This window comes from Aphelocoma coerulescens, chromosome 1, assembly GCF_041296385.1.
Source record: "Aphelocoma coerulescens isolate FSJ_1873_10779 chromosome 1, UR_Acoe_1.0, whole genome shotgun sequence".
NCBI classification, from domain to species: Eukaryota; Metazoa; Chordata; class Aves; order Passeriformes; family Corvidae; genus Aphelocoma; species Aphelocoma coerulescens.
The window spans coordinates 82,985,381-83,004,433 of NC_091013.1; the positions used below are offsets into that span (position 1 = coordinate 82,985,381).

The 19,053-nt window shown below is 48.3% G+C and overlaps 1 protein-coding gene across 2 annotated transcripts in view; it reads right to left on the reverse strand.

Annotated features, from left to right (window-relative positions):
• The window catches only part of AMOTL1 (angiomotin like 1), a 58,701-nt gene extending 39,890 nt beyond the window's left edge, over positions 1 to 18,811 (reverse strand). The window contains exons 1-3 of one of the 2 annotated variants that reach the window (XM_069015173.1): positions 18,726 to 18,811; positions 7,565 to 7,711; positions 4,214 to 5,099 (exon numbers count right to left, since the gene is read on the reverse strand). In XM_069015173.1, the coding sequence (XP_068871274.1) occupies positions 4,214 to 5,099; positions 7,565 to 7,711; positions 18,726 to 18,768 (1,076 nt within the window). In that variant the 5' untranslated portion in view covers positions 18,769 to 18,811. Of the gene's footprint in view, positions 1 to 4,213; positions 5,100 to 7,564; positions 7,712 to 18,725 lie in introns of those variants that run through there. The other variant, XM_069015181.1, reaches the window with a different exon arrangement.
• Between the last annotated feature and the right edge of the window lie 242 nt (positions 18,812 to 19,053).

Below are 19,053 nucleotides of genomic sequence, written 5' to 3' on the forward strand. Positions count from 1 at the left end.
TCATTGCACCGAGTGATCTGGATCACTGCTTAAGCAGGACATAGAGAAACAATACAGACTTGAGCTGGTCCAAGTTCATCCATCCAGGAATAAATACAGCAAGCTAGAGTAAAAGGGTGGAAAATACTATCCTGGGCTGTGACAACCCTCACATGCCTGACCGGGTAACAAGCTGTATGGGGAGATCCCAGGGTGCCAACTGCAAGTGTTAATGAGCTATGTAAACAAGGAACACTGAGTCAAATCAGAGGTGTTACTACACCTGATAAGCCTCTGGTCCAGCTGGTACTGAAGCAGTGTTCAGGTTAGCTTTCCACAGTGAGAAAAACAGATTTTGACAACAGTGAATTAAGTACAGGGCTCCGGGCTCCATCTGTTAAACATATTAAAGGACTGATAGCACAGGGCTCCTCACTGTATCTGACAAAGACTTTGCAAAATGCCTGGTAACTAGAAAATACAGGCTGAAACTAAGATGGAGATCTATGCCAGAGATGGCAATTAGCTAGTGGAACAAGGCTGTAAAGGCCGTGATGGATTCTCCAGATGGAGACTGTTATAATCTCCAGGACTGAATGTTTCACAAACTGGAATTAATTCATGGCATTGTGCAAAAAAGTAAATTAGATTAGTTCCAAGCCCTTTTGCCTAACAAGCTGTGACTTTCTGAACCTGCACCTAAGGAAAGTTAGCAAAGACACCATTCAGGAATAGCTGCATATCTAGGAAAGGAAACGTTTTCTGAAGATTATTATACTTGGCCAACTTAAAGCATTCAGAAGTCGTGAGTCAGGGCCCCAAGCATCAAGCAACTGGCTTAAAAATACTGATATTTTAAAAGGAAAAAATACTGGTTCATTTTTATTTGCCTTCTGGTTGTTTTTGTCCTTTAAGCTTCAAGGTTCAAGCTCTGCTCTGCAGTTGTGATGTCCATAAAACAGAAGTCACTAAGTCTAATTTATAGAAATACTGAGACTACCACAACATGATATGACTCTAGGAGTTCTTCAGTACAACACCAATTATCTTGAAATTTACAATAAATTTCAATATTTAACCCTGATGATTATAAAGGCAATGCTTCCTTTAAAACCAGTCATGTGCAAAAGAAAAAGTTAAACCAAAAAAGGAAGTTAAGCAGCAGCTACAGTTATTCCATTATCCTTCAACAGCTCCCTGCCAGCACTGGTCCATTTCCAGCCACATCTCCCTTGTCAAAGGAGTGGGGGGGGAGTGGGGATCAATGACCCTAGAGGTCTTTTCCATTCCTTGTATCTGTTAGTGCTTTTCCTGTATTGATGCACTCTGTGTTTCTCTTCTTTTCTGGAACATGGAAGCCTTTTGCGTGGTCCCTATCCAGAGGATGCCAGGATGGATGGGCTGGGGAACTGATATGACCAAGACAGAGGGAAGGAGATGCTAGGGTATATGAGATTCCCATCTGACTATAAGCAAAGTTCTGTTTCCATCAGCTTCTTTCCCAGACCCTCCTGATGAAAGCTGAAATTCCTCACCTCACTTGCTCCTCTAACAGAAAAACCAGCCTCTCCAAACCCTACCCCTACTGTTAACCTTATGAAACCAGGTAGTCCCTTATCTCAGCCTCTTCTACAAGGTCCTCCATCCCAGCCAGATGCCCGGCAGTGAGTCTCCCCAGAGCCCAGGTAAGGAGAGAAGCACTGAGCAAGTGCAGAGCCACAGGAAGGTTTGTGTTTGGGAGCACCCCAGGAGTGTAACACAGCCCCCGCTGCCTCCTCCAGCAGTGCTTTGGGACTGCTGCCCAGACAAATCCTCTAGTAAAGACAGGGCTGACATCCCTGAGCAGGTAAACTGCCTTTATCCTCTCCAAAGACAGGAATATTTGGTGCAGAGACTACTTTGTGAAATTGCATTTTAACCATCCCAGACGTGGGCAAGCCCATCCTGTCATGCAGCCCAAGATGCATGCAAGGATGCACTGGAGCACAGCCCAAGATGCATGCAAGGATGCACTGGAGCACAGCTGCTGGAGATAGAGAAATGACAAGTGATGAATAAACACACAGGACTACAGTCACCTCCTAAATGCTTTTGTCAATCAAATCTCCCTGGGTGACAGGGCCATACAGGGATCCTACAGACCATGGGACCAGCTATAAACTGGGATAAGCACAGGAGAATAAACTAAGTGAGTTTATTTCCTGGTTTTTAGTGACACTATTTCATAAAAATTGAGAACAAGCCCAGGTAATGCCAGCAATGAATATTTCAGTGCACCCAAGGAAAGTGAAAGGTTGACATTCCTGTGTTAAAAAATATAGAGAAGCCTGAGATGAGGATGAAGACCATTGCTTTGCTGAGACCCAGAGGCTCACTCTCTGACATCTGAGCACAGCCAAACGTTCCCCCATTCACTGACAGGAAACCTCCCCAAAATCCAGGCACCATGTGAAGGGAGCCAAGAAGGACCCGAAAATAACCATCTGCACATCAGGACCCAGAACTGCCTTAAATAAAGCACGAGGGACACCACAGACCTTAGAGCAAACTTAGCTTTGGTGAAACAACCCCCGGCCATGCCAACCTCCTAACCTACATCTCTACAAGCTTCCTGGCATAGCCAGCAGGGATGCATGCAGACTGAGACGTATTAAGGCCCTTGCTGAGTTGCAAGAAAGATACCACTGAAGATTTTTTTAGTGAGTGTGCAAACCATAGCAGCTCTGCTCTGTAACGCTGCCAGTCCTCTGCTGCAGCACATATCCCTCCCCTTCGTGACCCCATACCTGACAGAAGGGAGATTGCTCCAGCACCATGCAAAGAAAACAGCACACATCCCCCCCTGTAGTGTGATTTGGGGGTAAACTATGGTGCCTTGCCAGGAATGAGCAGTGACCGCCAGTGCACTTCTCCCCACAGCTGCTGGGGTGATCCAGCCTTTGCTGAGGACTGGCATGGAAATCTGCACTGAATCAAAGGGTTTCTCAGCATTAACCTTGCTGATCAGGCAACTAGGAAAAGCTCTGGAAGTGGTCCCAAAGGGTTTCCCAGTTCCCCGTTAGCTGAAGCAGTGAATGCAGCACACAGCTCCACTCACTTGCACAGACCCAGAACACTCTGTGGCTATTAAACCAGCATTTTCCAAGAGTGATAAAAATACCCAAACCAGCTCCTTTTCTGTGGGGATGATTCTGCTTGGTGCTGGAGATGTTTGTTAGCATAATAAACAACTGCAGGAAAGCATGGCCCCAGGTGCCCTCACATTCATATAGGTCTTTCTTTGCATAAACAGGCATTTTTGCTGAGGTCTTAAAAATACCATCTTGCTCTGAAAAAACTGCATAAACTCCACACAGTGGCCATAGATGTAGCTGGAGAAAGACTCAGCACAGGCCCACCACTTGTCACAGTCACCTTGCCACTGTCACTGAAGCTATACTTTGAGTTTCTACCTGTCTTGACACAAAACCCATCCTTTCTGCAAACATGGAAAAGCAGAGCATTCCCTCCTGCATTTCATGCCTTACACATTTTGGACAGAAAGAGCCAGGTCAGTTGTATCAACTTTTCTTTGTGCCTGTGCTGTGGTAAAATAACTGTGTGCAACTTAAGGTGATGCCAACAAAACCTTTGGGGATTCTGGGATCAGTAAGGACCCAATGAGGCAGCTTGCAACACAGAAACCGCTCACATTCACACCAAACAACTTAAGACTTCCAAACCCAGAAAAATAACTGTCTGAGAAGTCAAAGAGACTGGGATGAGACAGAGAAACACTTGCATTAAGGTACAGCAAGGAAAAGGAGCCCTTAACACACCACCTCACCACTGAAGGCAGGACCTGCACTGCTCGTAGGGATCAGCACACAGCCAGCAAACACGGGATTGTTTTTAATGCGCTTGGAATAAACATGTGCTCACGGGGAGGCCTGGCACGAGGGGCCCTGTACCGTGAAAGCCCCATGTGAGCTCTATGGGAAGGTTTAAGTAGCACATAAGTGGCATACAAGCTTTATAGAGTGCTCGGGGAGATGCAGGTGCCTCCACCAGCCAGGCCTGCCATCCCAGCCACAGGATGTTATGTCCCCACTGCAGGGTGTGATGTCCCCCACCGTGCCTGGAGCTACAGCTCACTGTGGCCATGTCTATACAAGGCCCAAGCCCCACAGACACTGGCTCCTCCAACAAGGGCAGGACCAGGTTGCCCCGCAGACCCACCCCCAATGGCCATTACCTGCTGACCCCATACTCTGGGGGTGGCTGGTAGCGGACGAGGGCCAGCTCTGCCCGGGCGGGCTGGGGGGTGGCGTAGGCAGCCTTGAGGACATCCTGTGCCGGCTGCTCGCCATAGAAGAGCCCGTGCTCCTGTGCCTTGCTGCCTGGGGCTGCTGCCTTGCCTTTGTAGGGGTACTCGGGTGGCGGGCCCCGCGGGTCTGTGGCCTTGCCAGGTTGTGGGGCTGCCTTGAAACCCTTCCCACCTCCTGGGGCTGGGGGGTGCTGCTTGGCCCCGTTCCTCTCCAGCGAGAGCTGCATGATCCTCTCGCTCAGCGAGCGGACGTGGCCCTGCTTCAGCTCCTTCAGCGCCTCATCCTTATGCGCCTGCCCGCTGTTGGCCCGGTTCACTGTCGGCCTCCCCTCCGTCCTGGACTTCTGGCTGGAGGAGCCATAAAAACCCGGCGTGGCAGTGGTGGCTGGTGGTGCGGGCTGGCCACGGAAAAACTGAGACTGGGCCTTGGCCTCCTCATACGTGGGGAGCTCCTCGGTGCTGTGCGGGGGCTGCGGGGCCCGGGGCTGCTTCTCCATAGCAGCACCGTCCCCCTGGTGCTCCTGCCCCTGTGGTTCCTGCCGCCCTGACGGCTGGACCATTGGCAGGTCTTCGGGAGCAAGGTTTTCTGCGGAAGAGAGAGTGCTGGCAGTGCTGTTGGAGGGGCCAGCGCTGCCCGTCGCCTGGTGCTGTATGGCCAGCAGGTTCATGTTCTCGCTGGGGTTGCCATACCTCAGCCGCTCCTGGATCAGGCGCTGCAGGACGGTGCCGGCTGCCACCTCCTCTGCCCCTCGCATCTCCGCCTCTGGCACACGGCGGAAGCTGGGTGGGCGCAGGGTGCAGAGGGTGTCCTCAGCTGGGCAGGGAGAGAGAGGTGGCCATTAGCTCTGCTGTCCAGGAGGTCTAATTCCCCCTGCTCTTTTTTCCCCTCCTACGTCCCACAACTGTGACCCTGTGCCCAGGATGCACCCCATGGGCAGTGCCCTGCCAGGATTCCCCAGGCAGCACAGGGGACATGGCTGGAAGCCAACAAAGGAGGCGGAGCACTGCTCCCTCTTTGTCCCCCACCCCTAATTCTGTTTGCAGTGACCCCAAGGAACACATTCCAATCCCCTCCCTGGCCTTCCCCTCCACAATATCCTATGCATCCCACACCCACAGCTCTGAACCCCCCTCCAAGTCAACAAGGGACATTCCATATCACAGGGAAATTTGGTATTTTCTGAAATGGATAGGATGGGATGAGATGGGATGGGATAGAGACCTACAGTGATTATCTCCTCCCACTGCCTGAGCAATTCAAGGCTCAGCAAAAGTTAAAGTATTTTATTAAGGGCATTGTCCAAATGACTCTTTAAACACTGACAGGCTTGGGGCATTGACCACCTCTCTCAGAAGCCTGTTCCAGTGTTTGACCTATCCCTGGAGATGGCTTGCACAACTTACAGAGGCAGCCTGCATGGCAATACCAACTGCTGTATTTTTGATGGTCAAAGTCTCAAGTGTACTGTGTGCCATGACAAAATAAAATGTAAAATGTGTCACAGGAAAACTGTGAAATGGAACTGAAAATGAAGTGACCCTAAAGGTCTGAGAATAGTCTGTGCTCCGGCATGTTCCTCTAAAACTGCAATTTCCCTTCTGGCTGATAACGCTGTTTCTAAGGGAGTCAATACTAACTGTTGTAATTTTGCTGGGTCAGCACAAGGAAGGCATTATGGTCACAGATGTAATGCCAGCATTTAAAAAAAAAACACAGATTAGCTACACAACCCTAACACAGGCTACTGAAGTCATTCAGAGCCAATGGCACCATCTTTGCACTGCATACGGAATGGAGCTTGCCTGGAGCTAAGCATCTAGAAGCATTTGGACAATGCTCTCAGGCACGTGGTGTGATTCTTGGGGTGTCCTGCGTAGGGCCAGGAGCTGGACTTGATGATCCCAATGAGTCCCCTTCAACTCAGCATATTGTGTTACAGCCATGGCTGAGAGGTTTGGAATCCCTCCCTCCTGGAGCCCTTCTTCCACACCTATCCCAAAAGTGCTGTAAGCTGTCTATCTGAACACTGTCTGAGCTCAGAGGAATGTTCCTGAAAGATTCCACTGCAGACAAAAGTGAGAAGTCTTCCAATGTCCCTAGGTAAGAAGGAGGTGATGTTTGCAGTTTGGTTTTTTGAGGTTGTTCTTGGCAACTTTCTTTCTCCTGCTGTTTCCAATTCTCAGAGGAGTTTGTCAGGAATTACATTTGTTTTTTGGCATTTAAAAGCAGTTTAAAAACAAACTTTCTCTTGAGGTCTGGTCATTTCCCGGAGGTTTCACCAGTTACTGCACATGCTGTGGGATAACTTATATACAACCCAGATGCAAGAGGGAAAGAAAAGCCTTTAACAATGAGGTCATTTCCACTAACATTTCTGTGGGAAAGCCTTAAAGATGATTGTGGGGCTCAAGAGGGAGAGAAGATTCCCAGGCTGTTTCACTCCACACCTGCCCTAGGAGATACACCTCTCCTGCTTTCCCTGAAACAATGTTATCTGCCTGCCAGCCTCACTCGCTGGGGTTGCAGCCTGGCCACCACCTCTCAGAGGGGCTATCAGCTCCTCGGGATGGTGTCTAAGCCAGGAAGATGCACAGACACACACATCTCCATCTACCTGTCTGCTCAACAGCCAAGTATCCATCTGCTTTATATGTCCCTGCAGTTACAGCAAGCTCTTGCTGCTTTATCCATGTTATCACAGCACACAGAAGCCTCACCACAATGGACACTTTTGCAGACAAGGAATAACGTCTCCCTAACACACCAGAAAGCTTCCAGTCTAGGTTGCAAGACAACGCCTGAGAAAAGCCTGAGGAAAGGGGACAAAGCCAACATCACACAGTCAAGGCAGTTCTTTATAACACACCAGGATTTCCACTTCTGTACTAGTCATGTTATCATCCTTATATCTGGGAGATGTACTTTAAATTGCCTGTTATTGAAGTCCAGAAGGATTGACCACAGTGAGCTTTCCACAGTGCCTGTGGTCTTGCTCCGTCAGCAAAAGAGCTGTGGAAATTGGTCTGGCTGTGCAGTGAAAAGCAACCATGTCCTGAAGGACAAGTGGAAATGCTGCATCCTCCACAAGTACAGGTAACAAGCAATGGTGGGTCACAATACACAAGCCAAAGGTAACTTTGACTCTAGCAAGAATGAGAAGCTGGCCTTCAACTCTGTAAATACTATTTGTAAATGGTTTAAACTGCTCGATTTATGCTTTGGGGAAAACCTGGAAGTAAGTGCAGTGGGTCCATATGGAAGTGTGGCCATGCGCTTACCAGCTTTTTCTTTGGCACTGATCACTTCAGCCGTTAGTGGAGACACTTCATGCCTGCCAGCAAATAACTGGTGATCCTGGTAAAGAAAGCCAGTGTCTTCCAGTACCTGGACTGGGCTGGTAGGCTGGTAACAAACAGATGTGGAGCCTGGAAGAAAGACAAATGGAATGCCAGTAAAGAAACCGCATGAATGACAAAATATGAAGCCATGACTTATGATAGTAGTCAAAAAAGATTTTCTTGAGCCTGGCTGGGTGCCAAGGAGCCCTTCTGAGGCCAGTGAGCAAACCACCTCTTCAGTCCACACCTCCCGAATAACACAGTAGCTCTGAGGAACGAGAGGCAAAACACCAAGTCACCAATGCTGTTTCATGCATTGGCCCACCCTGGGCTACAAGGTCCTCAGTCCAGGTACAAAGAACGGTTTGTAAGAGCTAGCAGTGACAAGTCACGAGCTCACGAATCAGGGCATAGCCCCAGGACATGAAACCAACAGAGCCCGCATAAAACTGAACAAGGGAATAGGTAAAAAGAAGGAAAGCTGAGGACACAGCCGCACATTAAATAGGGCTATAGTCTGGGAAAGGCCTTACCACAAAATCTGCCCATGAGTAATAGTTTAGCAATACAGAAAATTGCTGAGACATAAAATACAACCAGTGCTATCAAGGGAGAGAGTTTATAAATCACTTTGTCCAGATGTTCTTAATATGGTAAGGAGTGGATGTAGCTGGAGGGCCATGGGAATTCGTCTGGCAGATCAACTGCACAGGAGCTGCATGCCCCAGCCCCAGCACGCTACAGACACTGATGGCTGGACTGAGCTGGTTTTGGCTAGGGTAGAGTTAATTTTCTTCTCAGTAGCTGGTGCGGGGCTGTGTTTTGGATTTGTGCTGGAAACATTGTTGATAACACAGGGATGTTTTAGTCTCTGCTGAGCAGAACTTACACAGCATTCAGGCCTTTTCTGCTTGCAACTTGGCAAACAACAGGGCTCATCCTAAATCTATTCTCAGGGGTGCTTGTTTTAACAAGCTGATACAAAATGCATCACAGCAGCGTTAAGCCAGGAATGACATTGGACTGACCCTGTTATTTCAGGCCACAAATGACATTGGCATAACCCTACAATTCAAGAAAGATACAGACTGTACAGGGTCCAAAGGAGGGCCGCAAAGATCATCAGTGGGCTGTAGAGACTGTTCTGTGAGGAAAGGCTGAAGCAGTTAGGTCCTTTCTCCCTGGCTGTGAGGGAGCTCTCATTACAGTCTTGCAGTATTTAAAAGGAGGTTACTGAGAGGAAAGAGGCCCTCTCCTCACAAGGAGCTACCGTGAGAAAGGGCAACAAGCACAAGTTGCACTAAGAGATGTTTTATCTCGACATCAGGATGAAACTCTTTACAGTGAAAACAATCACTCACTGAACAACCTCCCCAGGGATGTGGCAGACTCCCCATCACTGGAGGTTTTCAGGATGTGACTAGACACTGTCCTAGATAATCTCATCTAAATTGTCTCCTTCCCTCAAAAGGTTAGACCAGGTGATCTGCTGAGATCCCTTCCCACCTGGTCTGTTCTATGATTTTGTTGGTTTTCACTTTCTCATTTTTCTGAGAACTTAATCATTTTTGTAAAGAGAGGCTCTTCGAGGTTCAAACCTTGGAAATTAGCATCTCCTGGCTGCAAGTACCCTGGCACAGCAGGGACACAGAAGACTCACTCTCAACTCACCCCACTGGTTGTCACAGGTTTTAGGCTAAAGGAATGGTCATCAACCTCTAGCAAAAGGAATGGTCATCAACCTCTAGCACCAGCCACTGTCAAGGACTCACTTGAGCAGGAGGTGGAATGCTCAAAGTGGCACCAGTGCTGCATCTGCCCACCCCTGTGGGGCAGGAAGCCCACAAACACAGAGATCTGCAGCACCCCGCTCTGCAGGAAAAAGAGTCATCCACAAATGACCCGGATTTATTAATCCTGACTGCTTGGTTTGTGCTCAGTTAACTGCATCTCTCTGCATATATTACACAGGTCATTGCTAACCCCATGCAACTGCATGGAGCAAGGCAGCAGGGGGATAACAAGGGGGTAGGATCCAGCCTATCTTTTCTACAGGCATGAAGATACTATTTTCTTCTGTGCCAAGAGGAAAAGAAATAGACATTTCTGCAAAATGTTAATGAATTCATCACTTTACCATTCATATTATGCATGAATGTGTATGGCAGTTATCTATATTTAGAGAGCAAGAGGGAAAGATTGCTTGCTTGAGTAGATCTAAACCATATATGTCTGTGAAAAGAAGCATAGGAGACTGGTCTGTAAATTGTGCTGATGCCAACACAGACCCAAGAAAAATCTCAAGTACACTAATTTCCAAAATTATTGGCCTATTCTGGTAGAGAATAGGATTAAAGACACCCTTCATTGCTCCTCCACACCTACAGTTCTGCCTTGGAATTTGGAATCCTGTATGAAACCAGTGCATTTCAACCCCAAGCTTGTTTTATGAATAAAAGGTAGGCTGGGGTGAAGCAAAGAAAATCTGCACACCCAAGGAAGAAGTCAAGCAGCTTCAAGCATATACTGGCTTGGCCTCATCACTAACCAAAGAGAGTTCAAAAGAAATAAACTGTTAGTAAAACTGTACCCTTGCCTTCTGCATTTCAAGTCTGTAAGGCACCCTTGGGTCATGGTTTCAAATTTTACAAGATCGAGAACAAAGACATGGTTTTTTCTTTAACAGGATCAGAAATTCTCACCTAACCCCTTGTCCCTGGTAGTTGTGGCAGAGCAATAGTCTACTAAAATCAGGATTGGTAAATACCAGCATCTGCCAAACTGCTCAGTTTCTGATCTCTGTTATATCAGAGTCAAAATCAAGTAGCCCAAATCCAGGCAGAAACTACCGGACTGTGTTGCACCCACGTTGATGTCTTATCATTATAAAATGATGTCATGATGTCTTATGACATTAAAAATGATGTAACAATATTTTATGCTCATTCACAGTAGGTTTTAATAAAATGTCAGCTGTAACTGACACAGAAAACCAGTTTTTGTGTAACACAGAAGATAGTTGCCAAAAGATCAGTGTTTGGCACATAACCACAATCCAGATCATGGGCACTAAGGCACCACTTGAAAGCTTAGTGGAACCTCCCAAGCCATTTGGAGCAAAGCACAAGCCTTTTTTTCTTTCCCTCCTTGCTGTCACTGGAGCCTTCCAATTCCCAGCTCCACTCTCTGAAGAGAAAGGCTTTATTACACCCAGCTCTGACATGGTGCAAGGCACCCATCCAATGCTCAGGCATCTGTTCCTTTCCCAGACCTCCGCATTCCTCTACAGTGCTCACCAAAAGAGCAATTTTCATCCCTATAACTGATTCCTGGTGCCAGAGCAGTGGTGCCCAGCAGCTGTGAGTAAGAAGCCAGTTGAGGGCAACCTCGGATGAAGATTATCACCCCTCCAGGGACGTGTCCCTGGGGAATGGCTTTTTACCCACATCTAGCCCAAACAAACCATAAACCACAGCTGCTGCAGCTGCTGCCCCATGTTTTGTGACAGCCACTGCTGAGAAGAACCAACCTCATCATGTCTGTAGGTGCCTGCAGGCAGCTGGCAGCTGTGCTGTGCCCTCTCCTCTCCTGCTCCCAAGGGCAGCCCAGCCCCCTCAGCCCCAGAATGCCAGGATGCAGCCCAGTCCATAGACATCATGCCTTCAATTGCCATACATCTAGTGTCTCTTATAGCCAGCTCTGTAAGACATGACCACATTTCTGGCCCAGTTCAGTCCTTGCTAAATTGGGTAGCTGCTCCAGGCCTTCATTTCTGCATCTCTACCGACCCTCCTACATCTAAGTGACTGCCTGACACCAATTCACTTGTTTTCCTTTTCTTTTATATAAGCACACATTCCATTGTACAGAAGCAGACATATTATCCTGGAGGTTACTGCACAGCAGTGCAATTCATTTGAAGATTCAGAACTATTTAAATGAATCAGTTGCTAAGATTAACACCAGACAGTCAGCCAGGACCCAGAGACAGTGGAGCAACACTTAAATATTTCCTGTTTCTGATGTGGTTTCAGTCTGGTTTTGAAAAGGATCTAAAGCAAACCACATAGGAAGCTCATTGCTGTGACATGAGAGGAAAGCCATGCTTTTAGAGTAATAACAGCATCCCCAAGAAACAAATTTACAAAAACAGTCAGAGAAGATGATTTTCTTACAGCCAAACTGTACTAGGACTCTCATCTTCAGTAAAACACCAAATGATGCCAGTTGTGAAAACACAGCTTGGTGCTATTTAGAGGCAACACCTCACAGCAGAGTCCAGCTAATGAGTTTCTGCATCACACCCCATTGCCCACCCAGGTAACATAATGTGGCTGTCCACAGCATAGTCCATGCTGCTGGCATGTGTAACTCCTTCTCTACCACCCAAAATCCACCCAGCCAAACAAAACCACAGAGCTGACCTCCAAAAAATCCTTTTAATCTGTACCCTACTGACCGAGTAGTTCAACAGAAACTGAGGTGTTTCAAATATCATCCAAAGCAATCATCTGAAATTAAAAAGTAAGTAAGGCAGCTTTACACTTTCCTTTAAATCCTGCCACAGTATGTAAGGGAAGTCCAAAAAAGACAGAACAAAAACTACATCGTTTCCAAGCCCACATCTGTCCTTCTGTATCATAGCTGTGCCAAAAAGGAGTATAAATACCTTATTCCACATTTAAAATATTTTCTCTGCCCTGTTGCTGCATAAAAATCTCAGGTCAAAAAAGGAAGAGAATTGTTTAAGGAAAATAAAAGGACAGTAAAGCACTCCAACATTCCAGGGGCTGCACGAAGGCTGTGCCATGAATTGCCCAGGGCGGACCAATCAGTCCCTGCAGTGGGTCACAGGGACCCTCTGTTGAGGCTGGACACCCCTCCATGTGCATCCTGGCCCATGAACCCTACTTCCTCTCCTAAGCATTAGCACAGTTGTGACAGCAGGGATTGCCATACCCCAGCCCCATAGCCATGCCACTCTCCCAAAGCTGGGAAGAAGATTTGAGTTTCCTTTAGCACAGAAAAAAATAACTCATGTGTCTCACTTCTTGGTTTAGGTATAAAAATTGGACTCCTAACAATGTCACAAGGCATGTTTTTGGTACCTCCAGCAGCTCTCCTTCAGCAGCGCTGGGATTCTTTTGCAGCCACAGCTCCGATGAAGTGCAGGGACTCAGGCAGCCACTGGTGATCATTTTCCATCAGCAGCTCCCCAGTCAATGCACAAGTTTTCCAGGTCACTTCTGGGGTGGCTGACTCATCCTCACACCCCATAATTCTGCTTGTGAACCTCGCATCCACTGCCAGGGCTCCCAAGCCCTGCGAGGACTGAACAAGCATCACTAGTATTATTTTCACAGGAGCAGAGCAATATCTTGCAGGACTAAAATCCAACACACATAATGCACACCAGATGTGAGCAAGCAGCACCTCTCATTTTCCACATGAAAGCCAGGAGAAGCTGCACCCCTGTGCCTGGCAGGATTATCAGACCGAGCTACGCCTCCGCAACTCACCACTCTGGGGAAAGAAATTCTCATCCCAGTATCAGCTCCATGATCCATGTTGTGCTATTCCCTTACTCAAGAAGAGTTCCTGGAGTCACCCATCCTTGGTACTGTCATTCCAGTTTCCATAAAGTGCATTGTCCAAGAAAACACAAGCAAGACTAATGTGAATAGGCAATGGAGGCAGCCAAACTCCATCTCTCCCAAGGAATCGTGCTAACACGTCCAAATTTAACTGCTGACAAGGATGAGCATTCTCCACGAAACTTCAGCCTCACATGCTTATTTTCATATATGCTTTCCCTCAGCAAAAAGCAAAGCAGGGGAGAAAAAAACCTATGAGAGAAGCAAAGCAAATGTGCTTTGAAAGCAGCTCCTGAAGCTGGCATGAGATCAGATGGATACAGGAAAGAGCGGAGCCAAGCCTGCCTACCCGGGAGATCCCCTCGGATGCCCGCACTTCTCCGCCTTCCCTATGGAAATCAGGTGTGCTGGCATGTAGGGGCAAACAGTGCCCGTCACCACTCTTTCATCTCAGATGGTAACAGGTTTTATAATGCTAGAAAAACATGCTGGTTTTTCCCCCCGTCCCAAGCTCACCCCAGAGGAGAGGCAGGATACAGGCAGAGCATTCTCATCACACCTCCAGGTGCCAAACAGTTACCTGGGCATTAACCCCACGGAGGAAGAGATGCATATTGCTTAGGCAGCTGCACTAGGCTTTGCACAAATATGTGCATTTTTAAGGTCTCTCTATATTATAAGCTACACATTTGCCTTTGCAGCTATAACACTGAGTCTACAATACACAGCCAGCCCAAATTTATTCGAAGAATTGAATCAATAATTGAAAATCCTGCTTTGATCAAAGTGCCAGTGGCACAATGATGACTCATGTCAGCCTTGCTGCTCTGAGATGAAAGGATAAGTATTATTCAGAGCTGAAAGTAGGGAAAGAAACTCCCGGTAAAAGAGTGAAATACGAAGGCTGACATGGAGCTTGCAAGTGAGACAACACTTCTGCTACAGCCACACTGCTTATCAGCACAGCAACTGTCTGCAGACAATTTCACTACACTATAAATTCTGATTTCCAAGCAATAAAAAACCTCCAAGATAAAAATTCATCACATAAATTCTTAGGGAAGGAAATTTTCTTCCACTGGGGGAAAAAAGAAAAATCATCAATCAGCTACAACATACAGACAAGACACTTGTAGAGCAGGAGTTTAAGCCATGATAAATTTTGCTGTACTTACTGCCTTTAAAAATGATCACGTTACAGAAAAGAACTGGCACGATCCGTGTCACTTGGATATTTAAGCCCTTCCATTAATTAACCAGAAGTGAAATAGGACCTAGGTCTGTGGATCATTCAGTCTTAGCTCCTTGTTACTTCAAGCAAGTATATTTTAAAATTCCCTTCTTGAACTGAATAAACAGCATCTTGAAGAAGAGGATTTTTTTTCCCCATTTGGAGGAGGTTTTGGGATCTCTCTTCCTCAGACACACACAAATATTCTTCTTGGTTCCCACTCACAGTCACGGACATTGCTCTTTATCCATCTCTTTTTTTTTGCCAGTGGTGTCCTTTAGGTTAAATAGCTTTCTCCCTGAGTCATTCCCACAAACTTGCAGCGTACAAAGGAGCCTGGGATAAGGACAGAACAAAAATAGTACAAAGGCTGTACAGTGCTCTCTAACTGAAAAGGCAGGCATTGAACTCTATCGTATGGATTTCTAGAGTTTTTCCTTTTGTTTTAATGCAAGCAACAAACCATCCTAAGGATCCACAGCTCTTCACATGATCTGTGTGAAGAACTGCTTGTGATAACCCTACTCTAAGCAGAGCCTTTGCACAATTCTTAAGTGTCATAACTTAAAGCAAAAAGAAATTAAACCTTCTTCCCACCAGAATATATATTACAACTATGATCCTTCCATTATTAAATCATTACAAGCAATTTATATTCAGCTACTTTTAAAATGCAGAAATTTAATAAAGGTGTTATACGTAGAAGTGCTAACAAGATAATTGCCTGTGGTTCTTGCTCCCAGATGGCTCTGCTCAGATTTAAAACAGGGAAAATCACAGCAACAGCCACTGGTGTGGAGCCATCATATCAAAAACAGCCCCAAAATGGTGCTGGTTACAAGCAGAGGGACACACCCCAGGGGACAGGATATGTCACTGGCAGGGACCCTCTGTCCATCCCAGGTAGCCATCACAGGGAAGAATTTCACTAAAAGCATTTTAATTCCTTAAATCGTTCATTAAGTTAACATTGTCATTATTTTCCAGCCCGAGACTTGATCACTGGAGTTACTGTTGTCTAAAGCACATTAATATTTGTGTTAGCCAACATGGTCAGAGCAGATAATCCCAAGTGCTGCTCAATTATTTAACCCCATGCTGTGTTTTCTTGAGATGTGGCATCCCCCTGTAGATCACCCGGCTCCTCAGCTGGTGCTGCCTTGACAGGTGCTGGCTGTCATGGCTTGGTTTGCACAAAAATGACATGCTACACCTTCAAGATGTGGGACAGACACAAATCAGGAAAACCACAACCACACACCGTGGTGGGACATCTGAGCTGGACAAGGCCACTGAAAGCCAGCAAATGCTGCAGGACTGCCGGCCACTAATGGGATACACCTTACTGTGTGGCCAAACTCTGCTCTCACATGCACCAATCCAAACCTGGAGCAATTTCACCAGCTTCTACAGGTTTACTTCAGATTTACACCCACAGCAGCATCTCACCTACTCAAAAAGTCACTAAAAGGACCAAAAATTGACATATACATTTCCTAAATGCAACATCTGAAAAGAAAAGTTGCCCTAAGAAATTTTTTTTTTTTCTAGAGGTGATGTTTTTCTTGTTACTATTATTTTCTACTTCCATCTATTTCTACTTGTGCCCTGAGTGGAAGGCAGGCCGTTCCATTTAAATATTCAGGACACAAATGGGAACCAGATTACATCTATCCCAAAGCTGCCAAAAAGCAATTGCTGTATGAAACCAAAAATCCTCCTGGGATTTTTCTCAAATCCACAAAATATTCCCGAGCACTAAACTTTCCACTGGGACTATTACATTAGCAGATAGTCTGTGTGTGAAAATCCAAGTATGCAGCCGTCCTCCTAATGGTTTCCAGGACAAGGAAGCTGCACAGGGCACACACTTCTGCCTTAGCGCCAAATAACATTTATACCAGATCTGGCCTTTAAAGCGAGTTACGTGCCCATCAGTGAGAAAAAAAAGGCACTGTGGGCTCAGGCTTTCGTTTCCTGAAGGAAAGCTGCAATGGTCAGCAGTAACATCGCCACATAATCCTGAAACACCCTTGTGCAGAGTTCGGTTGTGCCTGACCCTCCCCCGGGCTGCAGCTGGGATCCCTTCCAACCCCCTTAGGTGTCTCTTTGCCTTTGGCTCTGTGCTGACGTTTCCTCACAGAGGAGCTCTTGCAAGGAGCAACAGAGCTCTATCCGTGCACCCATCCCTCCATCCAGGGACTAATGAGCAGAGGCTTTGGTCCAGATCGCTGTGGGAGGCCAAGACTTGGAAACTGCCCTCAGGCCTGTCACCAATCCTGCAGATACTTGGATTTAGGAGAGGCGACACGTGCCCCTGTAGATTGAAGCTGAGTGCTTTCCAAAAGAAGAGGGAAAGCAAAGTTCCCCCTGTGAAATGCTGATAGAAAAGGGGAGCAATGGACATCAGGACAGAGGAGAATGGACATGCAGGTGATTGGGTGATCCTATTGGCCCCAAACAGCCTGGGGAAACTGGGAGGGCCAGCCCCAGAAACACTGTGGGGCACATACCTCCCCTATTTAACAACCTAAAACCAGCCTCCCCAAATTCATCCCCTCACACCACTGCTCCAGTCATGGCTGGGGATGAGGAAGGCTGGGCAGGACTCGGACTCTCCATGCAGGGCCATAGCATGCACCCAGCACAGCCCCAGAGAGGATTTTATTATGGGCTCTTGCCCACCCAATATTCCCTGCCCTCATCACTCAGACATTTCTTGATAAGGTATTTATAGAACTCTTAGAAAAGCTTTTCTGGCCATTAGAAATGACTACATGTACAGCAAAAATCTAATATATACACATATATATGTATAAAAATAAATATATACACATGGTCTCTATTTTATTTATATATAATATATGCAGCCATATATCTCTCTATATATATGTAAATATAGAAAAATACACAAACATTTATCTACATATATTTTTAATATATGTATTTAATATCTATATATAACTATATACATGCACACCTGTTAGCAGGAATGGCGCTGCCAGCTAGCTGTGCTCAGGAAAATTCATGGGACTCATGTTCACTGCCACCCTTCTCTCAGGAAGCTTTTAGGCTTATTTTTATACATAAAAAGGCATAACCTGTACTCAGTGGATGCACGATAAGGGCCTTGCAGACTCTCATTCACGAGCTCCTGGTCTCTGGCAGCAGCTGCCCACAGCTCCCGGGATGCTCACACAGCACCAGGAAAGAGAAAAAAAAACCTCTTTCCATCGAAAGAGGAAAAAGCCCAAGCAGCGACCTTCCTGTACTTAAAGCTATGAATCACAAAACCTGGCAGAAGGATTCGGGTTAAATTCACGTCGCGGCTTTTTTTTTTTTTTTTTTTCAATGCTGCCTTTTTTTTGTTTTGTTTTGTTTAACCGGAGTTTATCTTTGTTTCCTGAACGGGTAGGAAGGTTAAATATCAAAAAGTTCCCTCTCACCATCCCCCTACAACAACAACATGAGAAAGCGCTCCCCCGGCGTGGGAGGCCCCTCCTGCGTGTCCCCGGCGGCCGGCGCTGCCGCCCCACGCACCCGCGGGACGGGACGGGACGGGGCCGGTGTCCCCGGAGGGTGCTCCGGGCCGCTCCGAGTGACAGCCCAGCGCTGGGGACCCGCGGGGACGCTGCGATCGCTGCTGCGGAAACGGCAGCGGCCGCTTCGAGTGCCGCTGGAAACATTCCCCGCGCTCCCGGCCGGCGCTCCGCTCTTCCCTGGAGCGCCGGGGCGGAGGACCGTCGGCGCGTTCCTCCTTCAGAACATACTGCGGACACCCCGCTCTGACCGGGGCTGTTTCGGGGCTCGCCCCGCGCTGCTCTGCCTTCCCGGAGCGGGGAAGATTCGGGAGCACCCGGGGAGGACTCCACGGGCGAAGGAGCGGGAGCAGCGGCGGCCGCCGGGCTGGCGGCTCGGCTCTAACGGAGCGGCGGGCCGGGTTAGCGCCGAGTCGGCCCCGCTCCCGCACAGCGTGCGGGCTCCACGCAGCCCGGGGGAGCAGCGGGGTGCGCTGGCTCCGGGAGCCGGAGAAGGCTGCCCAGGCCTTCCCGCATCCTCCCGGGAGGGCGTCGGGTCACGACAGCACTCATGGGTGGGCATGAGGAGAGACATCCCGCAGCGGCACCCCCGCACACCCCGGCGCGCTCCCCGGCACACACGTGGACACGGGCACCCGCACCCCCCCACGCACAGACACACGTGTGCGCAAACATGTACGCACGGACAGGCACCCCTGCGGGGACACACGGACACCGTTTCCCTTCCACGCCCTTACCTCCGGCTCCGCGCCCCGCCGCCCCCGGCAGCACCGCTTCCATCCGCGCCGCTCCCCGCCGCCGCCGGGCGCGCTCCGCCGGCCGCCACGGGCCGGGCCGGGGCGGGGACAGCCGGGGGCGGGGGCAGCCGACGGGGCGGGCCCGGGGGCGGTCCGGGCACCTCCCGGCGCGGGGCGGCCGCTGCCCGCCCCTCGCCCCTCCGGTCGGGTATGTGGGGGCGGCACGCTGGGGGGACAGGCTGGAGGGTCGCCGCCCCACACGGAACCGCTTAAAGACAGCTGGCTACGCCTGGGGTGAGCCTGTGTGCCAGCACGGCTGCCCCGCCTC